Source organism: Rattus rattus, chromosome 7, assembly GCF_011064425.1.
Source record: "Rattus rattus isolate New Zealand chromosome 7, Rrattus_CSIRO_v1, whole genome shotgun sequence".
Lineage (NCBI taxonomy): Eukaryota > Metazoa > Chordata > Mammalia > Rodentia > Muridae > Rattus > Rattus rattus.
The window spans coordinates 45,724,144-45,748,259 of NC_046160.1; the positions used below are offsets into that span (position 1 = coordinate 45,724,144).

Consider the following 24,116-nt stretch of genomic DNA (forward strand, 5'->3'; position numbering starts at 1 on the left):
TCCCAAATAATTTTAGCACAGAATTTTACCAGATTTTCAAAGAAGAGCTAATGCCAACACTCCATGAACTATTCCACAAAATAGGAACAGAGGGAACTTTGCCAAACTCATTCTATGAGGCCACAGTCACCCTGATACTGAAATCACACAAAGACTCAACAAAGAAAGAGAATTTCAGACCAATTTCCCTTATGAACATTGACGCAAAAATACTCAACAAAATTCTGGCAAACCGAATCCAAGAGCACATCAAAACAATCATCCACCATAATCAAGTAGGCTTCATCCCAGGGATGCAGGGGTAGTTCAATATATGAAAATCCATCAACTTAATCCACCATGTAAACAAACTGAAAGAAAAAAACCACATGATGATTTCATTAGATACTGAAAAAGCCTTTGACAAAACCCAACACCCCTTCATGTAAAAAGTCTTGAGGAGATCAGGGATACAAGGTGCATACCTGAGCACAGTAAAGGCAACATACAGCAAGTCAATAGCTAACATCAAATTTAATGGTGAGAAACTTAAAGCAATTCCAATAATTGGAAACAAGACAATGCTGTTCACTCTCTTCCTATCTCTTCAACCTAAACTGTGAAGTTCTAACTGGAACAATAAGACAACTAAAGGAGCTCAAGGGGATCCATGTTGGAGAGGAAGAAGTCAAAGCATCACTACTCACAAATGATATGATAATATATATATACATATATATATATATATACATATACACACACACACACACATATATATATATACATATATATATATATATATATATTCTATATACATATGCCAGAGAACTCCTACAACCCGATAAACAAATTCAGCCAAATGGCTGGATATAAAAGTAACACAAAGAAATCAGTAGCCCTTCTTTATACAACTGATAAATGGACCGAGAAGTTAGGGACACAACACCCTTCACCATAGCCACACACAATATAAAATATCTTGGTTTAACTCTATCCAAGCAAGTGAAAGACCCATATGATAAGAATTTCAAGTCTTTGAAGAAAAAAATTGAGGAGGATATCAGAAGATGGAAAGATTTCCCATGATCATGGATCACAGAAAGTAGGTAATAGCCTTGAACTCATCAGCACAGCAGACTGCTTCCAGAGCAGAATACCAATGGCTCAGGCACTAAGGTAAAGAATTAATAAATTGAATTATTTATTAATGATGGAACTGAAAAGCTTTTGTAAGTCAAAGGATACTACCATGAGGACAAAACAGCAGCCTACAGATTGGGAAAAGAGCCCTACATCCAGCAGAGGGCTTAAATCCAAAACACAAAAGGAACTCAAGAAGTTAATCACTGACAACCCAGATAACCCAATTAAAAATGGAATACAGAGCTAAACAGAATTCTCAGAGGAATCTCAAGTGACCAAGAAGCACTTAGAAACATGTTCAACATCCTTAGTCATCAAGGATATCAAAACGACCCCGATATTCCCTTACACCAATCCGAACGGCAAAGATTAAAAACTCAAAGAACAGCACATACTGGAGAGGTTGTAGAGGAAGGGGAACTCTCCTCTATTGTTGGTGGGAGTGCAAACTTGTCAACCACTCTGGAAATCAATATGGTGGTTTCTCAGAAGATTAGGAATAGTTCTACCTCAAGACCCAGCTAAACCACTTCTGGGCATATACCCAAAAGATGCTCCAACATTCCATAAGGAAACTTGCTCAGCTATATTCATAGCAGCTTTGTTAATAATAGCTAGAAACTGGAAACAACCTAGATGTCCCTCAACTGAAGAATGGATGAAGAAAATTCACACAGTGGAATACTCCTCAGCCACTAAAATCAAGGACATCTTGAATATCACAGGCAAATGGATGAAACTAGAAAATATCATCCTGAGTGAGGCAACCCAGACCCAAAACAACATGTATGGTATGTACTCACTTATAAATGGATATTAGCTATAAAGTATAGGATAACCACACTAAAATCCACAGACCTAAAGAGGCTAAATAACAAGGAGTGCTGAAGGGAGACTGGTTGAACATTTCTCAAAGGAAGAACAAAGTAGATATTGGAGGTGGATGGAAAGAGGGAACTGGGTAGAAGAGAAATGGGAAGCAGGGTATGATTGGGGTGAGGGAGATCTTATGTATGGAGAGCAAGGAAGAGAGAAGGGAAATCAGCAGGGCAGGGGCAGTCTCTAGGATGAATCAGAGCCCTGAGATGGGAAGAATCCCCAGAGGGCATATGGGAATGACTCTAGCAGAGATTCCTAGCAGTGGGGGATATGGATCCTGAAGTGGCTACCTCTTGTAGCCAAGTAGGACTACCAGTGGAGGGATAAAAACTGCAGCTCACCCACAAACCTTCAACCCCAAATGTGACCTGCCTAAAGGGACAAAGAAAGAACAGAGAGGGAAGGAATGGCCAACCAATGACTGGCCCAACTTGAGACCCATCCCACGGGCAAGAATCGATTCCTGACACTATCAATGATTCTCTGATATGCTTGCAGACAGGAGCCTAGCATGACTGTCCTCCGAGAGGCTCCACCCAGCAGCCAATGGAAAGACATGCAGAGTCCCACAGCCAAACATTATTAGACGGAGATTAGTGAAGCTTATAGAAGAGTTGGAGAGAGGATCGAGGCACCCAAAGATGTCAGGGATGACCAACAGAGTCAAGTAACCTGGTCCCTTGAGGATTCCCAGAGACTGAACCTCCAACCAATGAGTGAACACAGGCTGGACCTAGGCCATCTGCACATGTAACAGATGAACAGCTTGATCTTCATGTGGGTCCCCCAACAACTGGAGTGGGGGCTGTCCTTAAGCCTGTGGTCTGTCTGCCTGTGTATCCCACTCCCCTAAATGGACCACCTTGTCTGGCCTCAGCGGGAGAGGATGCCCTCAGTCCTACAGTGACTTGATGTGGGGGGATGGGAAGGGTGGGGGTGTAAGTGGAGAGGGGTAACACTAGAGTGGGCATCCTAGGGTGGAATGGGAGGAGGACTTGCATGAGGGAACACGGGGAGGAGGGAGGGCTGATATTGGGATGAAAAGTGAATGAATAAATTAATTAAAAATATAGATACATGTGTATGTAATACTGAAATAATTGTATGATGACATAAAACTGGTTGGAACTAAAAAAGTATGAAATGTATATTAAATAGTGATATTACTGAGTGAATGTTTTGTTTAAATTTTAGTGCCATTACTATAATGTTGCCTATGCAACAATTATATCTTATATTAATACATCTTCCTACTGCAGAAAAATAGTATGCTGATTGTTTTGAAAAATCTTTGTTAGGGAGAAAAACATCTAAAAGAAATGACATGGGAGGCGAATCTCAGCTATCCTCAGTTACTGCCGCATCCTCTGCCGGTCGCCATGGCTGCCTACAAGCTGGTGCTGATCCGGCGTGGAGAGAGCGCCTGGAACCTGGAGAACCGCTTCAGCGGCTGATACGACAACTGACCAGCCGACCCTGAGGGGCGGACGGGGCGGGCAGGCGTTGTGAGATGCTGGCTATGGGTTTGACATCTGCTTCACCTCTGTGCAGAAGAGCAATCCGCACCCTCTGGACAGTCCTGGATGCCATTGACCAGATGTGGTTGCCAGTGGTCAGGACCTGGTGCCTCAATGAGCGACACTATGGGGATCTAACAGGTCTCAACAAAGCAGAGAGTGCTGCTAAGCATGGTGAGGCACAGGTAAAGATCTGGAGACGATCTTACGATGTCCCGCCGCCTCCAATGGAGCCTGATCATCCCTTCTACAGCAACATCAGCAAGGACTGCAGGTACGCAGACCTTACTGAGGACCAGCTACCCTCCTGTGAGAGCCTAAAGGATACTATTACCAGAGCACTGCCCTTCTGGAATGAAGAAATTGTCCCCCAGATCAAGGAGGGGAAAAGGGTCTTGATTGCTGCCCATGGCAACAGCCTACGGGGCATTGTCAAGCATCTGGAGGGTCTGTCAGAAGAGGCCATCATGGAGCTGAACCTGCCAACTGGCATCCCCATCGTCTATGAACTGGACAAGAACTTGAAGCCCATCAAGCCCATGCAGTTCCTGGGAGATGAGGAGACCGTGCGTAAAACCATGGAAGCTGTGGCTGCTCAGGGCAAGGTGAAGTGAAGGCGAGGAGGCGGACTGCTGCCCCGACACCCTCCCTCCCTGCCTGTTCCTGCCTCCTGCACCCTCCCCTGCACCTGCCACACTGACTACATCTTTAGGATCTTCAGTTTAAGTTGTAGCTGCAGATGGAGACCTGTGGCTCCCATTCTCCTTTTAGTATTTTATCCCCGGCACCCACTCCCTTCATAGAATCTAGTCAGAAGAACACCTCTGGGGTGCAGGCTCTTGGTCCACATCCAGGGACGGCTCCCTGTACCAGGAGAGTTGAGAGATAGTAATTATAGCTTTCTTAGCTCTTTGTTTACTAAGGGTCTGCTTAGGAAGAAGTTTCGGAGGGACTGTATGTGGTATGACCAATGAGGAGAAGCTGTGGTCCAGTTTTGTCCCTGGAACCTGTCCTGCACTCTTCCCACAATTAGGTAACTGGGGGCCTACTCATGCCAGTGGAGAGTGAAAGTAATAACCTCATGCTGATTAAAAGACCATACTTTCTTTCTGACCCTAAAGGAGCTGCTGGCCCTAGAATGTTGGGATCAATCATGTCAAGTCTATGTGCTACATTTACTTTTACAAAAATAAAGTATATACACATATATCAGCACAAAAGCAATGCAGAGGTTGCTAGTGGCAGTTGAAACAGTCCTATGTGGTCACCGGAAAACAAGCCATTCCTCATATCAAATGGGATAAACTCCTTGTACCTCTTGCTGTGTTTGGATCCCTTTGCCTTGTTTTGTAGAGGTGAAGTGCCCCTTGACCACGTCCAAGGTTTTGTCTTTCATTGTCTGAATCATGTTCCAGCTGCTTGACCCTACTGTATGGGTTCAGAACTCATTTGGGCATAACAACTAAGTCTCTTTCCAGATCAGTATAATAAAGGAGTGATGTGCAATAAAAAAAAGAAAGAAAGAAAGAAAGAAAGAAAGAAAGAAAAAAGAAAGAAAAGAAAGAAGGAAGAAATGACATGGGAGAGGGGCCTCAATCACCTCTTTTTTTCTTTTTCTTTCTTTTGGTTTTTCTAGACAGGGTTTCTCTGTGTAGCCCTGGCTGTCCTGGAACTCACTCTGTAGACCAGGCTGGCCTACTGTCTGCTTCTGCTTCCTGAGTGCTGGGATCGAAGGTGTGTGTTACCGTACCCAGCTTTGATTGCTTTCTCCTGAGACTGGAGTACTGGGAATTTGTGGTCAGATCACGTAGTGACACTCCTCATCTTGAAAGGGGTCATTGAGCTACTAATCTAGTCCTTAGACACAGAGTAAGAGAGGGCTGAGGAGACAGCGAATGAGAGGATGAGGCAGTCCTGGCCATGATTTTGGGGAAAATAGTTACAGCAATCTAGCTACAAAGTTCCCAAAAGAAGGGTTAAATAATTGAAAAATTGTTTGTAAATGACACAACTCGGTGATCTCTTTGGTGTTTGCTCCTCCCACATTTCTTCTCTAGATTAATCACGTATTTATTGTTTGAAGACGCAATGACATATTATGAATGTCTACCCTATTATCTAGAAATTTCTCAAATGAGTCATTCCTACATATTTAAAAATAAAGAGATGTGGACAAAATCTGTAACATTATCAGTCAGTGGTGTGATGGTACGGTCAGGGACATCTTTGGAATATTGGAGTTCTTTTAGTCACCCTTCCGTACTGTGAAGAGACATCATGACCATAGCAACTCTTATAAAAGGAAGTATTTAATTGGGTTTGCTTATAGTTTCAGAGGCTTAGTCTATTATAATGGCAAAGGTCATGGCAGTATGCCCACTCCTAGTGACATGCTTCCCCCAACAAAGCCATACCTACTCCAACAAGGCCACACCTCATAATCCTTCTAATTCTTTCAAATAGTGTCACTCTCTGATGACTAAGTATTCAAATATATGAGCTTAAAGGGGCCACTCTTATTCGAACCACCACATGCATGTGACAATCACATGGCTGTGGTATCAGATGTGTCAGGCTGCAATTACTCAGTAATGTAAGTCATGAGGACCTTTATGACTCTTTAACTAGATGATGATAGGTGGACAATCTAAGGATTGTGAAGTCTTCACAGTGTCTCTGAGGATCCGGCTACCTTCTAGCTTTTCCCATTATCCTTAGCTTAAACTTCACTCCCAGGCTTTTGCTTTATAGCTGCAAGAGGATTTTACATAGGATACAGCATCACGGCATCTCATTCTCAAGTTCAAAGTTAAAACTAGTCCGTAGTAAGGTTCAGATGTTTGGGACTCCAGCCAATGAAATGGTGCTATCCACATTTAGGGTGGGCATTTTTCAAAACTCTCTCTGGGCACACATTTGGAAAGGAATTTTCAGAATAACATTTGGTATGGGAAGGAAAGGAGTGGATTGAAATCTCAGCTTGTGCTCCTCTGGAAGAACCAGCAGCCTTAGGAATATGCACCCAGGTCTATGCCCAGAGGCTTGTCTTAATTGGGATTCTTGATGCTCTTAACTTCACAACCATGGCCTTTAGCGAGGTGTACTGTAGGCTTCCCTCCAGATATATATGCTTTAGAAAGCTCTTTTACAAGAGAAAGTATGTTTGGCTAAGCAGGAACAAGTTCTTGTGTGGGGAAGCTTTGAAGAAAGGAAACTAAGAATGGAGGAAGCAAATGGTTTTTGCTTTTCCTATTTTGGCAGGCATTTCCCAGTTCCCTGAGGATCAGTGTCTGAGACAGAGCAGACCTGGGTGCATATTCCTAAGGCAGCTGGCTCTTCCAGAGGAGCAGAACAGGCTGAGATTTTAACCTGCTTCTTCTTTCCCTCCCATATTAGATGCTATTTTGAGGCTTCTCTTCCAAATGTGTGCTCCCATCCGGGAGACGATGGTCATTACCTGAAGGAAGTGGTACTGAGGGAGCCCTGGGTCAGTCTGAGCATATGCAGCATTTTTTCCAGGTTGACAGCACCATGATGGATCCAGCTGTCAAAAGCAAATGGGCACAGACTAGGGCAGCATATCAGCTGCATTTACACCATTTCCCCAAACTGTTGAGAAACTCTGATTTCTAAAGGTTTCCTCTCTGCAGGAATCCCCCTTTTAAAGAATTCTTTTCTTCTCTATTTTTTGTTTGCACAATCTCGAAGTATAAACATCACCTTTATATCCTCAGGTGAAGTGACGAGATGAGAGCTGAACTCAAGCTGTGTGAATACATGGCTTGGACTTGGCCCAGAAGAATTTCCTTCTCTGTTCTACCTATCCCTAGGCCTAGGCCTGGAATCTTCTAGCTGCTGTGCAATCTAATTTTCTGCAAGCTCCGAGGACCTTGAAGGTTTCAGCTTCCAGCCTCCAACTGCTAATCTCACTCTAAAATGTTTCAGTCTCCAAGACTTACTGATGAATAATCTCACCCTTTCCAGCTCTTTCTGAACTCTGGGTGGCTGGTTCAACTCAGCTGTTCTGACTCAAACTCCTCTCTAAGCTGTTTGATTCAGATTGGCTTCTCTTGGCTTCTGACTGAATTGCTCTATTTGGAAAAGCTGCCCCTGAACTCCACAAACCAAACTGCTCTACTTGGAACTGAGCTCAACTGCGCTCGACTGAATTGCACTGAACTCAACTCCTCTGACCTGAACTGCCTCTCTCCCCTCAATGCTTTCTTAAATACCCTCTCTTTCCTGTCTGCTTTCTTGAGAGTTGGGTATAGCTTATCTCTGACTCATTCCTTCAAATCTTTCTGTGGTTTGCCACTTTGTCTGCCCCTCAATTAGGTGTCATTGTTTGGGATTAAAGGCGTCGTTGTGTGCTAAAGGCACACCTTCCCTTGTCAGAGAAGCCATGTTGCTGGATGAAAATTTCTCTCTATAAAAGCAATGTGGTATCTTAATAAAGGATCTCATTTCTTCATATTGGGGCTAAAAATCAGAAAAAAGGATAAAAAGGGAAAGGGGTAAACTTTAAAGATAGCCAAAGATACGGTTGTTAAGTAAGTACCTTTCCTACAAGCAATGTGAAACAAGATGGAGGGAGAAAGACTTGTATTCTTCGAGGAATACTAAGTTAGGACACAGCCCTTGACTTGAACACAGCAGCTCAGCTTACCTTGCTTCTGCGTCATCACCTGTAAATGACAACCGCAGCCTTTTCATGTGTTTCTCTCATCCGACCCTTTGGGGTTCAAACCAGATAAGTGGCAAAGAACTCTATGAACAGGGACTGTGGAAGTATTGCTACATCCAATGAATAAAAAGATGAGTGATGCACCCTTGCTATTGAGATAATTTGCAACTTGCCTTTTGCCTCAACACAACAGAGATGCAACAACTTCCTCTTAATAACGGCAGTTCTGAGGGATGAGGGCAAGGAGCCAGAGGAGAGAGCAGAAAGCTAGGCTGCCAATCCTCCTGGCCCCCATAGAACAGAAAGAGTGGGTAGACAAGATGACTGTGGTCAGCTGCCTCAGGGAGGAAAAAGGGTTGCAGGTGGTAAGGATTGCTCCAGTGTGCTAATGTGCGAAGAGGAATGTAATAGCCTTAATACCTGGTGGTACCATGAGGATCATAGTAGTCAGGGCCAACAGGGCCAGGGTTGGAAGCAGAATGAGTCTCCAGTGTAGCAAATCTGTATCATAACAAATGTTGGAAGGCGCTCTCTTTTTTATCTTCTGTTCAGTTTGTTAGCTGTTCTCCATTATTTTACTTTTTTCTCCCTTTCTGTGTGGGTACCTGAATTATATAATTCCATTGTAACTTATGTTTTCCAGCTTATCTCTCCATGCAGAATTACCAGTGGTTGCTTCATGCATAGTTCATTTTTTTCCCTGTGAATTTCTGGAAGAGTAAACATTCCATCCATGATAGCCATCAATCATAAGTTAGAGAACGGATGCAGGAAGAGAAAGACTTGGTATTTACACATACTTTTGCCTGCAGAATTCTTTGATCCTGATGTGTTCAGAACCTTTGTATTGTTTCTATTTAGAAGATGACCTTAACTATTCATTTTTTTGGGGGGGGGTGAGGCTTTGACTTGTTTTTGCTATTCTTTAGAGTCTGTTTACCTGCAACAGTCTTCCTTTGTGTGAGGTGTCCTCATCTCTCGTTGATTTTTAAAGGTTGTTCTCACTGGATGGAAGAAACACATGGAAAATGGAAAGGATACACCTACTTTTCTTGATCCTCCACCCATGGTTTCAAGGGGAAAATGTTTTAAATTGGTCTTCCACTGTAAACCATAACTGTTTGTAAGTAAGGCATCCTTAATTAAGCTGATTTCATTTTTTTAAATAGCTTTTGTTTTTCAGCAGGTCAACGCTGAAGTGAATCAATGTGGAATTCTTTGGCTTTAACTTGGCTTGTTCTCAAATCTCTGTCAATTTGATTTTCAGCTACTGTTTCATCAGCCCTTATCTCTGCCCGGATTTTGATGAGGTAAATATCAGACCTCAGTTCTCTAGACCCTGAGGCCTTGCTCAATTATGCTTCATCTACTTTCTCTCTGTGGTTAGTGCATTACACTTACTGCTTCATCCTCGGGTTCTCCAGTTCTTTGCTGTACCCCAGCCCCATTCTAATATTGTGCCAACAGCTGAATGTCCTTTTGTGTCTGTGGGATTTCTACCCTAAGATTGCTATTTCTATTTTTGTATCCCCTCTTTAGTGAGATTTTGTTTCCTTGCTATAGCCTTGTTTCTTCAATTGTCTTAGGATGCTCAGTTACTTATTAGATGTATTTTTATACAGGTACTTTATCATCTTTGTTACGTGATTCTGCCATCACTCCCATCTTGTTGACATCTACAGATGGTTCATTCAGCTAAGATTGTCTGGTAAGTGATTCCCAACTGAACCATATATATTTTAAGGCACTGCGTTATGGACTCCGAGTCTTATATAAAACTCTTTCAGTTGGCTTTGTCTAACATTGTTACAACATGGGGGAAAAGCTGCCTCAGTACTGGCAGAAAAAACAAAACCAGTTTCGGGTTCTCATTCTGCTTCCGGTGACACTGAGGGGGTGGAAGTGGCTCTTCATTAAGGGTGGATGGTGTTGGGAATTCTGGCTTCCCCCTAGGGTAATGGCGGTTAGGGAGGGAGGATCTTGGCTTTGGTCTCCACTTTTCTGCATTGACAATGAATAGGGATTCCTTTTTTATGGCCTAGTGAGAAAAGCTGTCCTGATGCATCTGGACTTGTGCAATGCCACCCCCGCAGAGGTGCATTAAGGTAGGATGCCAAAATTGGATATGGGGTACCTTTTTATAACCTGGTGAGGGTAGAAGTCATACCTTTTCAATTTATGATTTTTTGTTGTTTTGGTTTTACCCTAGCTGAAAACTTCCCACTTTTCCAGGCTAGCCCTTCTCTGGTCTCATGGCTAGAGTAGATTTTGTAAGAGGGTTCTAATGTTTGATATGTGGGCATTTCTGAATCGTCTCTGGCATCCAGTTTCTGACACATGTGGAAGGGAAACTCAGAGAGCAACAGTCTTTTGGGAGCAGCCAGCTCCCACCTTTGTCTTTTTGTGTTTATTTGATGTGTGATGCCTAGAGTTTTTAGTTGGGGTTTTCAGGAACAATCAGGAAAATAGATGATTTCCATATTCAAAGAAGGGGGATTTCTATCATATTGGATTATATGGTCTTAATATATTACACATTATGCGGTTTTAGAACACACGGGTGCTTTTAGATGCTTTGTAGAAAAATCTAGATTACTTTAAAATGAATATAACGATAAATTTCTTTTCTTGATGTATCATGCTCTAGTCAGCATCATTTAAATTAAAAGATAAATATTAATTGAGAGGATTAAATACACATTTAGGATGCTAGAAACAACTGTGTTAGAGACTAGACTTCAGTCTCCTTCTGGATTGTTCTGTAGCCTTGGGCAGACCTCTTGGTGTCTCAGTATAACCAGCTGAATGTAGATTGTTCAATTTGTTGGGTAATCTCTTAAATTTCCTCATGGAACACTACTCTCCACTCCTGCCGCCACTGAATTTCTAGATTTTCTATACTACAGTGCTTGAAATATGGGATAATTCAAATAAAATTCTCAACTTAAATAAGACAAATAAAGGTAGCTATAGTTCATTAAATGCTTAACTATGTTTCAGATACTATAGCATATTTAATATGAATATTACCTAATAAGCAATCTATTGAAGAATAAGTTACATCTCATTTTGTAGATGAGAACATGGATGCAGAAAGGTCAAAAGCAGCATCTAAGAATTCTTAATTGTAAAGATATATGGTGCTAAGTCGATTTTATTCCAGAGCTAATGTATATATGCACATTATATACACATACACACATATGCATATATACACACATGTACACATATGCATTATATTACATAATTTTGTAATATATTATACATACATATATATATAGATGTATACCTTACATATATAACATATGTATATATAAAATAGCTTACATATATATATAATTTTGGCCACCACTCAAGAAACAATTTTAAAGACATGAGATATTAACCCAAAGATAAACTTAGACAATTTGTCAATGTCTCTAGTGATTTTATTTGGCTTAATTTGTAATGCAGATGTATGGTACATATTTATGTGGCAAAACCCAAAGAGTTTATAGTTAACATAAAAGGGTGAGCATCGTGGCATGTGAAGCTTAGACTGTATTTCTCTCATTACAAAGCCCTCCCCCAACAGTCTACTAGCTTACTGTGAGATTTCCTGTGTCCATCTACACAGAAATTGATATTCTATTGTATTCCAACAGAAATTATTCAAATTTCACATTATGTGTTCTCAGAATTACCAAGAGAACTAGCTATGAATACAGTGGTTACAACGTAATTCCTTCATGAGGAGATAGGAAGCTAGTCATTGTCTGTGTAATCTTGTTCTGAGAGCAAAGTATGCTTTTCTAGGAAAATGATTTTCTCTTTATAAGGCCACCACCCTTTTGGTACATGGAAAACTGATTCATGGTCACTGTTTTTTATTTTTGCCATCAGCCTACTGTGTGGAGTGTGCGCTTTGGTATAGAAAAGCAAGTTCCTCTTTTATTCCTTTTTAGTTTTTTAGTGAAACTAAACAAAATGTTATGTGGTTCAAACAAAATATTATCCGTGTCCAGTACAGGGCAGATTAAAATTCCCAGTTGTGGGTGGGAAGTGTGGACAGGGGTACAGCTATGTCCTTGGTCACTCCACTGAAAATGCATAAAGTATTGAGTTAGCACAGCACAGTGTGGAAAAACCAGCAGTGAGATACAAAGATCTCTAGATGAGGGACAGAAAGCTCTGAGCATCTGTCCTGCTGTTTGCAAGCCATCTTAATGAACTCCCGCGGCTCTAAATTTCCCTCATCTGTGCCACAGAGAAGACTGAGCCAGGTGTCTCTCAGCTCAAATATTTAAAGGAACTATTAACTGTATGTAAATCACAAAAATTTGGCATTGTGTGCTGCAAAATAAAGATGCTTACTGAAGAACATTCTAGCAGCAGGACATGTAATTTTTTTTTTTTTTAGAAAACCTTAAACATTTTACAGAAATCTTATGGGCTGGAGGGAATAGCTCGGTAGTAGGGTCCTGTCTTTGTATGTGTGAGGCTCTGGCTCTGGGTTCGATCCCCAGCATGAGGAATAATGACGTCTAAAGGACTTCAAAGAAAACTGCAATATAAATGCAAAATATATAATTACCTCGTTCTAAGCAATTTCAGGGCTGCACTCCATTTCAAACGGTCGGTGCTATTTCGTACATTCATTCGGTATGCATTCAGTGCCTATTACGTGAATAGGCAGCGGCTTGAGTGTGAATAGCGAGACTGACAAAAAGAATGTCTACTACTGTCTTCCCAAATACAAAAGGTAATCCATTCTTAAGAATGTATTCTTCTCAAAGAATCTTATTAATTATGAGGAATACTACCTCAAGGATAGAGATGGTGCAGCAAATGGGCAATTTAATACCAACTGAAATATGAAATAGCATTCTGATTTAAAAAAATATATATTTTCTTTCAGCAGAATGGCTTTGCTGCCATTGCTGCTTGTTCAACTTGAGCAGACTCTTTTAGTTCATAAAGTCTTTCTTTCCCAATGATGGTATCTCCTAATGTGCCAAGATGGTTTCCCATTGCCCAGAAGGAAACGTCTCATAAATGCCTGAATGCTTAGTCTGTACGAAAAAGATGGGGTCCAGGAGAGCAAAGCATATGAAGGTGCCAAAGTAAGTTTGAGACTTTTAGAAGGGATTCGTGAATGGCTCATCCCTCTAGTTTTAGACCCAACTCTCCGAGCTGTTAGGCTATCAGGTCTTGGGTTCTCACTATTCAGACTGGTAGACTACCCCAGCTCAACCCACAGCTGCACCCAGTCACCCACAACGCCCCGGAACATGGAGCTCACGCCCACCCACTTCCTTCTCTTGACAGGGCAACCCTCTTGGACCCATCCAATGGTTGACTGTCCTTCCAGGACCATCACCATTACCCACCACAGGCACCATGTTCCAGGAACTGGCCTCTCTCCCAGAAGTCCCCGCCCTTCATTCTGAGAGCACCCAATGGGAGGAGCCGAGGCCGCGGTAGGCGGGGACTAAGGCGGGCCCATTTAAAGAAAGGCTGAGGGCGAAAGGAGGCAAGAGAAGAGAAGAAAGAGAAGCCAGGGGAGGGGGCGGGCGCCGTCCAATGACAAAGCCCCGGGGTGGGCGCCCGCCGCCGCCGCCATCTTTAGCCCGGCCACAGGACATCCAGCGCGTCCTCCGCCCCGAGGGGGAGGGGCGGCAAGGCGAGAAAAGTAGCGAGCGGCGCCGGGCGGAAGGCGCCAGCACCAGCGAGCGCGGAGGAGCGGGGCGCAGACGGGGACGGCGGGCGGCCCCGAGCGGCCTCCGATGCGACGCGGCGTGAAGAGGCGGCGGCGCCGGCCCCGGGCCGCCTGGGGCGGCGGCTACGGAGCGGAAGGAGGGGCCGGTCTGGAGGCGCTGGAGGAGAAGGTGGTGTACTCGCGGTCGCAACTGTCGCTAGCCGGCAGCACGGAGGCGCTGGGCGACGCCTTCAAGCTCTTCATGCCAGCAGCACAGGTTCATGAGCTCCGGCGGAGCTCTGGAGCCTCCCTGCAGCCTCAAGCACCAGTTCTCCCCGCACATCCTGCGCAGCAAGGACGTCTACATGCTACCCTCGTGCCGGGCACTGGTGCCCGACCCCCGGCGCCCGCCAGCCGCCCCGCGCGCCGGCCGCGCCCGCGCGCAACGCCCAGGAGGAGGCGCCGTGGAGCTCCGGCCGCTGCGGGCACCAGCAGGCTTGCGCCCCGCCGCTGCGGAGCCCGGGCCTCCTGCGTCCTGCTTCGGGGGCCGCACCCTGGAGGAGATCTGGAGGGCGGCCACCCCGACGCTGACCAGCTTCCCGACCATCCGCGTCGGCGACGACGTGTGGGGCGAGCGCAGCCTGGCGGTGGCGCGGCGCAGGGCGCGCCAAGTGCTGCGAGTGGACCTGGACCCGGTGGTGAGGCTCCGCCGCTTCCCGGTGCCCCGGGTGTGATGTGCGTTGCGGCGCCTCCTGCCGGCCGCCGCCCGAGGTAGCTTCCGCGCGCTGGAACGGACTAATGTCAGTCGAAAGTTTACAGAACCGGCCCCCTTTGGTGCACTTTATGCGCGAACTAGGCCCCTGGATGCGGTGCGGCGCCGCGGTCCGGGATCGGGACAGGTGCAGCCCCCACGCCTGCGGCCAGACGGGACGGCCGGACCCGTGACAGAAGTCTCTTTGCTTCCCAACCCGGATGGAGACGTCTCCAGAACCTGGAGGGACACGTGCATTTTCTCCCTCTCGGACTCTACCTCACCGGTCTGGAAGTCCTCCGAAGACTTTTTCAATTTTTTTCTCCAAAGGAATTTGTTTTCGTGCTTGTGTAATAAAGCCAGAATTTTACTTGCTCCTTAATTCCCCTTCTGTTTTCTTTTTGACTGTCAGCCCCACTTTCTGGACAGAAGATCGACTATGTTTCCTGGTGAAGTGCTGGTGTACGCTCAGGGTATTCTGAAGCCCACTCGTTTTCTAATTTTTACTGGATTCCAAAGCTTTGATCAAGGTCGTCTCTTTTAAGAGTTTCAAGCTTATGACTGTTAATGTAAGGATTTGTATGGCTTTGAATTTCATGAGCTCAGTGATTACCAAGAGATGCAAAGTACAACTTAAAAAAAAGTTAAGGTGTTTATATATAAAGTTTTATATTGAAGTTTAATATTTATATTTACTGAGCTCCTTAAGTAAAATGGTAGAATATTCTTTAAAAGTTTTGTTTTAAGAAAAGTTGACTTACTCTATTCATTTTAATTGAATAAAATTGAAGTGTTTTGAACCACATGACTTGTGATAAAAATTGAATAAATTTTGAATATGTTGGCTACAAGAATGACTGGAATCCAGTTGGAGGTGATTTGACCTCACGTCCTGGTCTAAAATAAAATTCAGGATTGTTGATGGGAAGAGAATTAAGATGGAAGGTTCTTAGGAGAGATCAATACGTGTGGACATTGTAGATAAACAGAATACCCTTTAGAATTCCCAGAACTGTGAATGATCTATAGGGAGGGGCAGGGGCATTTCTTGGTACCATATAACTGGTCAAAGTTGTTTGGCAGAAAAGGAGATCTTAATTTTTTGTTGTTGAATAACAAGAAATGCCTAAACTAATACTCATTGTATTTCTCAAAACCATGACAATTGGTTGACGTTTTGTCCTATGAGTTTTCTTTTTCTCTTCTTCCCATTCATAATTGTGTTTGCAATCTTCGATAGCTGAAGGCCACGGGAATCAAAACATCGAGCCACACAGTACTGACCCTTCTTGTACACTTTTGTAATAGTGTGTATACCATATGGCCCAGAGTGGAGTTCTTGATTATCCAAGTGCCTTTGGTCATTGGTGGCAGCAAGACTTGGTGGTTTTTTAGCCAGTGGTGCCACAGCCAGCTTTTTCTGCAATACCTAAAGGGTCAAATAGTGTTTTTCTACCACTGTTATTTCAGATTTAAGTGTTCTGCCATGGGACATTCATACAGGGCTGGAACTTAGTAGGCCCTCAACGCTAAGGTTTATCTCTGCTTGGCAGTTTCTTAGAATAATGAGAGTTGCAGTTTTGACTCTTGTGTTCCTAGAATTCAATGGCATAGCTTTCTGAATTAAGTATTTTAAGTTTTTAATAGTTCATAAAAAGAGCTGTGACTTTAGTGTTTTTGTTTTGTAAAAATACACACACACACACACACACACACATATATGACTTTATGCCAGTTTCCCACAAGCCTCAATCTTTTATTCACCATTCAATGATACATTGTTACAAATACCGTTACTTGAGTACAGGAAAAGTGGTTCACCATGAGAGGGGGGAGAGTTCTGTCATGGGAAGCTGAGACAGTCTTGGCTATTAGCTTCCATTGCCAAATGTCTTTCAGAGACATAGGATTTTTCTTCCCAAAAAATATATTGTTAACTTTTATAGCTAACTAGCACCTGATGAAAATGCATTTGTACCACTTCATGTGTATATAGTTTTATAACAAGAAATAAATCCAATGGCCATATTAGAATGTAATTTCAACATGGGATTTATCTAGATACTTCCCAGATGACTCTAAAATTAAACATGGTTGACGGTAAAATTTACCTCAGCCCACCATGGACAGGTAACCAGTTACACCATGCATTCATTTTTACTGAGATTTTTTTGACATCCCTTTCTCTCACGCCTTGGTACTTTAGTACAGTTGACCGTATGCATAATGGTTTCTTTGGCTAATTGATCCGACTGACTAAAGTTTAGGTTTGTTTGCCAATGCTGAGTTTGAGATGACTCAAAAATAGAACCTTTATTTTGCCAAGTTTTTTTTTTTTTTCTGCAACAAAACCCATGTTGCAGCTTTGAACATAGGAAGACACATCTAATGTAGTGAAAGTGGGATTTTTTTTTCCTGGGTACCTTGGGACAGGTTGTGGAAAGAAAACTTGACATTGTGGCCTTTAAGACGAAACATCTGGATCTTGTTCTAGAAAGATACCCTAGCTTGGTTTGTGGGTAGTTTTTAAAGACGTTGTTTTGCCCTCTCTTCATCTCTCATGGCACAAGTAGAGAGTTCACCTGGGAGGGACTGCATCACCTCACTAAGCTTTTATTTAGTTCTTGACTTTTTGAGTTCCTACTTGTGGTGACTGGCACCTCAAGGTAACCTTGTTAGGTTCCTGATGTCATTTATATCCTCCTCCCCATCACCCAGCAACTTACTTTTACTTTGCTAAGCCAATGGCCTGGTGACGGCTGAGGGCAAGCTTCCGTGTTGATAGTGCAGTGTTGCTGACGTGGTGCCTATTTATTTTGTCTGTTGCAGTATTCTATGGACAAGTGTGACTTAAGCTGGTAGCTCATACCTATTGATTTGCCATGTGTACATAATACTACTATTTTTCAAAAAACTTTATAAAAAACTTTTAAGATATTTGAATACAAAAAAAATCCCAATTTTGAACTTAAAAGGTTTTTGTTGTCTTAAGGGTTGTTATGGTGTTCTTTAAATCGGTGATTTTTGATGAACATACATACATAACATTTCCTTTATTGGTGTGTTCAGATATTTTTTGATAAGCTGTTATGTCTTAAGTGCATTAGAACACAATTGTTTGTAACGGAACTGAAGTGTTTCCCTGGACAGTTTAATGTGCATATGAATGAGATTTACAATTTGGTTGTGTGTTGCTTTTTAACTTATTAACTGTAAATAAATTTTAAGCATATAGTGTCTGGCTTTCCTAATGATAACCGGAAGTGTTTGAAATGAGACCATGTTTGCATGTGATTCAGAAGCCATCTTAATTTAAAATTCCATAAACCTTGACTTTTTTGCAAACTTGAGCTGAAAATCTCAAGGTTTATGTTACGCTTGGTCTTGTGACTTGTCAGTTCCTTAATCTCTAGAATGGTTCTTCAAACCAAACCCGGCTTGACTGCCATAACCTTTAAATGGTGCACTCAGATTTGGGCTGCTGAGTCCTGGCTCCTAAACACCATTGGGGTGATGATGATAATAGGGCTAAGTTCCCTTTCCTTCATATTTTGAAAGAAAGTGCCCATGAATGGCAGCAATACAGACTGGTGGCAGAACAAGGTCAGGGGCAGAATTCTCACTGCAGTATATAGGACTGGAATGGAGTATCAGACACCTGCAGCAAGGTCAGATGCACACTGTGTGGACTGCATTACCTCATTCCCAAATGCCAATCAATAGGTGGAGGGAGCCAAGGGAGTAGCCTGGGGGAGAATTGGTGGATTCCTCTTCATGTCCTTCAAGCACTGGGGCTCTAGGTAAATAAGCTTTGTGCCTTGGCATCCACCAGTATCAAATTTGCTTCATAAGCCAGTGGAATACTGCAAAGGTTGGAAGGGATGTTAAATCTGGAGACAGGGAAGTGCTTAGTAAGTGTTATTAATTGGAAGTATGAAGGCAGAGTATAGTATAATGAGAATTTATTTCTCCAGTTTGTTCAGTATTGCCATCAAAAGCAGAGTATGGTCTAGAAAGTTTAAAACGATTTAAGGGGAAATAATGGGGGAAATAAAAAAAATGACATAAATGCTTTCATGCTTCCTGAAAATATTAGGGCAGGAGTTGGGTTTGTTAGAGATTTCAGTGTTAGACGTTATCTTTTGAAGTTGCGTCTTTGACAATATCTCTGAAAGATTTAAAATGTGCCATCATGTATTTTAAAGGATCTGAGAGTTTGCAAACGGTAAATTAAAGTCGCTGAGCCAAAACCTGTGAAAGTTTGGCACTAAATCTTCACTTGGAGTAATTTCAGCAGATCGCTCTAGACTTTAGAGTTCTCAGCCTACCTAACGCCACGACCCTTTAACAGTTCTGCATGTCGTGGTGACCACCACCATGAAGTCATTCGAGTCGCTGCTTCATAACTAATTTCAGCTACTGTTGTGACTCATAATGTAAATACCTGATATGCAGGATGTCTGATATGTGATATGCGACCCCTGTGAGAGGGTTGTTCAACTTCCAGAGTCAGTGAGACCCACAGGGTGAGAACCGCTGCCCTAGAGCATTTCCACCCATGGCCACAGGGTCAAAATGAAGCTAGTTTCTGTGACGTCTGTGCAAAAATACCGCCCTGTCGGAAGCATTGGCACCCTTAGCTTTAGATGTTGGTATAAAGACAATGAACTGGCTCTGATTCAACACAAAGAACTCCTGAGTTGGTAAACAAATCAAGGCTGTAGTCTCTTAAAGCCAACATGAAAGTATATCCTAGAAAAGTGCATGGAGGCATGCTAGACCTGGAAACAACCCGGGAGCAGACATCACAGAAGCTGACTGCTCTCCGTCACTGCTCCTGTGTGTCCTGGTAGATGGCTCTGCTCCATGATTATAACAACATAGCCATGGGGTTTGAAGCTGGTGAGTATAATAACTGAAATTATGACTAGCCCAGAAAAATTGGATAAATATATTATTACATAAATACGTTTCCTTCTGAAAGTGTTCATAGAGAAGGTAAATTCATCGATCTAAGTAGTGGAGTTAAGTGTGTAAATACATTTTAAAACAAGGTTTATGTAGCCCAGACTGGCATCAGATTTGCTCTGTAGCCTGGGTAGGCTTTGAATTTCAGATCTTCCTTCCTGTGGCTCCTGATAGCTTGATCACAAGCATGTGCCACCATGCCCAGCTCAAGTATATATCCTTTAGTATTAGAAAAAAGTCAAAACCAGGGAAGAGGATATTTGATCTTGTCTCATAGTTTCAAACAGGCATAGAAGAAAGATAGATGTATCTAAGAATATATTTTTAGAAGTGTAGAGTTTTTCAATGTACTTTTCAATAAATTCATTGTGCTGTGAAGCTCATTTGCAGACAAATATGGGTGCTCTAAAGTGTCTCCTAATGTCCCTCTCTGATATTTTGTAGTCATCGATAAGAGTGGAGACTGTCTCTGGAGGAACCGAGGGACTCCATCTCGATGTAGATTCTAGAAAGCCAGCATTGAGGGCTAAGAGGGCAGGGAAAGGAGACTTCGGACAAGTGAACCATCTCAGTCTGGTTAAAGCCGGCTGAGAAATGGAAGGCTCTGTCTTGGACAGGGTTGGCTAAATGGGATTGAGGGTGTTGGGAAATGCGCTCTCAGGAACCCACAAGAACAGAATGTAAAGAACTCTAAGCAGATCCATTCCTCTTCCTAAGCAGTAGGTTTTGGGAGACATTGAATGCTCAGGGATCAGTGAGTGAATGCTCAAGTTCTGTTAGGAGCTCAGGAGATAAGAATGTTGAGAGCAGTTCAGAAGATGGAGCTCTGGCTTGTAGAGTTGCAGAGAGAAGCAAAGGCTCTACCAGGCTGTCTGTGCGAAGAGTCTGTGGTGTTTGGTCAGTTGGAGCTGAAGAGTCAGCCGTGAACAAGAGAAAAGCAGCACTAAAACCTTTGCTGGAACACAGGATGCTGGTCATCTGGGGCTGAAGAACCCATTGTGATTAAGAAGAGACCAGCACCATTTAGGTGAAGCCTTCTGGAAAGTGTTTTGTCAGGGTCAGTCCTCAGACCCTGAGGTAGCAATGTTTGCACCTCGTGCTGGTGGCTCAATTTGGTAAGAGTCACCCAGGTGGTACTGATTTTAAAGGCATGAAAGGCTCATAGAGAGCAGCTGAGGCTTGGCACCTTGTGGCAGGGCTGAGGCTCACACAGCCCAAGAGAGGCTCCTGGTGAAAGTGCAACCCAGTTGCAAGAGAGGAGCTAGGAATTTTTGGAGGTGCCGGTACCCTGGAAAAGGGTTAAGGACAGCAGCAACTCCAAAGTGGAGACAGCCTGAGTCTAGAAGATGAGCTGAGTGGGTTGCAGAGAGTCAACCAGAGACCCAGACCCCTAAGAGGAGCCCAGAAGACGTGGTGAACCCCAGACATTGGACATTGAGTTATTTACACTGTTGGAGTTTGGTTTGGTTTTGTTCAGATTGTCACTATGTCCTGGTTCATCTCTTTTAAGTAAGAAAGCAACTTCTTCTTCTTCTTCTTCTTCTTTTTTTTTTTCAGGCCCCCACAGTTGACAGATTTTGACTATTTTAAAGAGATCTTGGACTTTTAAGTGTTTGAATTTTTAAAGATTGTGGAACTTTTAAAATTCGGAATGTTTTATATTGTAATTGATGTGTGATCTTTGAGGATGAACAAGAAGTGATAAATTATGGCTGAACGGTGATGGGTTTGTGTGTCAATTTGACACGGCATCAATTGTGCTGGCTAGTTTTTAATGTCAACTTGACTCACAGTAGAATCATTTGAGAGGAGGAAACCATAATTAAGAAAACGTGTCTATAAGATCGGACTGTAGGCAAATCTCTAGGGTATTTTCTTAATTAGTGATTGATGGAAGAGGGCCCCGCCCATTGTGGGTGGGGCCAGCATGGGTTAGTGGTCCTAGGTTCTCTAAGAAAGCAGCCTGAGCAACCATTAGGAGCAAGTCAGTAAGCAGCGTTCCTTTATGGCCGCCCCATGGCCTCTGGAGGCAGTTCTTGCCCTGTTTGAGTTCTTGGCCTGGCTTCTTTCAGTGATGAACAGTTACTTGGAAGATAAGCAAAATAATTTCCCAACTCACTTTTGGCCACGGTGTTTTATCACATCACACAAAACAAAACAAAACAAAACACCCCCAAGATAACAGCTGGGTGTCTCATATTTAATAGACGAGGTTAAGAAGCATGAGAGATGTTACATAGGTAAACAGTAGAGCTGGGACCTGTAGCCATGCTTTACTTATCCAAGAGTAATGTTTTTAAAGAAAGTTAAATAATTCCTGGAGCAATATACTCTAGGACAGTAAAATCCGAATCAGAATTTAAAAAAAAAAAAGGAGGAGAAAAGAAGAGGAAGAAGGAGGAGGAGGAGGAGGAGGAGGAGAAAAGAAGAGGAAGAAGGAGGAGGAGGAGGAGGAGGAGGAGGAGGAGGAACAACAACTCTCCCCGTGGCCCTGTGCATTTCTTTTCTGTGGTTGTAGCTTAGGTGTTCCTTCAGCAGCTGAGATTGAGTCTACTCCTGAGTGAAAAAAGCAAGAGCGCCTTCGTTCCTGTAACATTTGGTTTGGAGGATCGTAGAGCGCTTGGGCCCTTACATGTGTCGTCCCTTCACAGTGCCCAGGCACTGCCCCACACTGCTCGGTCTCAGTGGCTTCAGCAGCTTTCCTACACCGAAGCAGTTGCTCAGTAGGAACAGCAACCTTCAGGCTCTTCCGTTCACAGGTTGGAAGCGTAGCTGGGTTGGGTGGATCTTGCACTGAGGGTAGGCGTCCTTCCCATGGTTTCAGTGCAGAGTAGGAGGTCTCCCTTGGCCAATGCTGATCTCCTAAACCTCTGCAGCCTATCTTCAGTGCACGCCTCGACTGTAACCGCATGCTTCCTGGTACCCATTTTCTCTCCATTTTCTTTTTGTCACCTTGCTCTTTTTTATTGTAAATTTGCGTAAGAGTTATTAGTAATAACCTTTCCAGAGACTCAGTGTTAAGATGTTTTGAGATTTTCTCTGCCACAGACATTAGTCCACTACATTTTAGGTAGCTTCAGGCAAGTTCATGGGCAGGAGATCACTGGATTCTTTGCCAAAATCTCACAGGATGGCCTCTCGCCGTGTTACGGTTCTTGCTTTCTTCTGAAGCCTCTTAAGCTGGGCCTTCACCCTCCACAATCCACCCTAGTAGGAGTCTGCAGAGTTCTAGCACCTTCTTACAAAACCAAACCTCAATACACTCATGATCTTGACAGAAATACCTCCTCTATTTCATTCCAACGTGTGGATCAGTTACTATTCTGTTCTTGTGATAAAATGCCATGACCAATAGCAACTTAGAGACAGAAGCGTTTCTTTGGTTTGTGGTTCCAAAAGGATAAGAAACCATCCTGGAGGGTAGGCATGGTGACAAGAGGCAGCATTCTGTCAGGAGAAGGAAGCTGAAGGATCACTTCTCTGTCCCATGTAGGAAGAAAATAGAGTGAACTAGAAATGGGGTGAGGCGACTGACTCTCCATGCTCACCCCCAGGGATGTAATTCCTCAGTTAACTTTTACACGGGAGAGGCCAACAACATGATAGTTGTTCAGTCCACAAAGCTATCTGTCTTAGCAGTTCCAATCTGGTTACTAAAGGCCTGGAGGATTCCTTGGCATTGCTGGTCTTCAGTTTACATTGTTAGACCAAAGGAGCTGTATTTAATAACAGTGCAGGAATTCATCTGCAACGAGACAGATGAACTTGCCAGCAGGAGTGGAAGCAAGCAGGGAAAAAGGAAAACTTTTTTCTTCTATGTCCTCTGGGGTAGGAAGGGTCTTTCTCTTTTCTTTTTAATTAATTTATTTCTTTTTCTTTTATTTTTAGATTTTTTAAATTTTCATTTCAAATGTTATCCCTTTCTTGTTTTCCTGTCCATAACTCCCCCATCCCATCCCCCCCCCGCTTCTATGAGGGTGCTCACCCACCCACCTACCCATCCCTTCCTGCCTCCCCACCCTGACATTCCCTATACTAGGGCATTGAGCCTTGGCAGGACCAAGGGCTTCACCTCCCACTGATGCCCTCTGCTACATATGCAGCTGGAGCCATGGGTCTGTCCATAGTCTTTGGATAGTGATTTAGTCCCTGGGAGCTCTGGTTGGTTGGTATTGTTATTATGGGGTTGCAAACCCCTTCTGCTTCTCCAGTCCTTTCTCTAACTCCTCCATTGGGGACCCCATTCTCAGTTCAATGTTTGGCTGCAAGCATCTGCCTCTGTATTTGTCATGCTATAGCAGAGCCTTTCAGGAGACAGCTATATCAGGCTCCTGTCAGCATGCACTTCTTGGCCTCAGCAATATTGTCTGGGTTTGGTGGCTGTATGTGTATGGACTGGATCTCCAGGTGGGGCAGGCTCTGAACGGCATTTCCTTCAGTCTCTGGTCCAAACTTTGTCTCTGTATCTCCTCCTATGAATATTTTTGTTCCCTTATCTAAGAAGGACTTAGGCATCTG

At 43.3% G+C, this 24,116-nt stretch overlaps 1 protein-coding gene and 1 pseudogene across 1 annotated transcript; both read left to right on the forward strand.

Annotated features, from left to right (window-relative positions):
* The first annotated feature begins 3,380 nt into the window (after positions 1 to 3,380).
* LOC116905662 lies at positions 3,381 to 4,585 on the forward strand (annotated as a pseudogene).
* An 8,791-nt stretch (positions 4,586 to 13,376) lies between these two features.
* On the forward strand, positions 13,377 to 17,864 carry Ccdc71l (coiled-coil domain containing 71 like). The gene is given in 4 exon segments (XM_032907623.1): positions 13,377 to 14,152; positions 14,154 to 14,296; positions 14,299 to 14,377; positions 14,379 to 17,864. Coding segments are annotated over 4 exon segments (642 nt in total). The 5' UTR covers positions 13,377 to 13,967; the 3' UTR covers positions 14,614 to 17,864.
* The last annotated feature ends 6,252 nt before the right edge of the window (positions 17,865 to 24,116 follow it).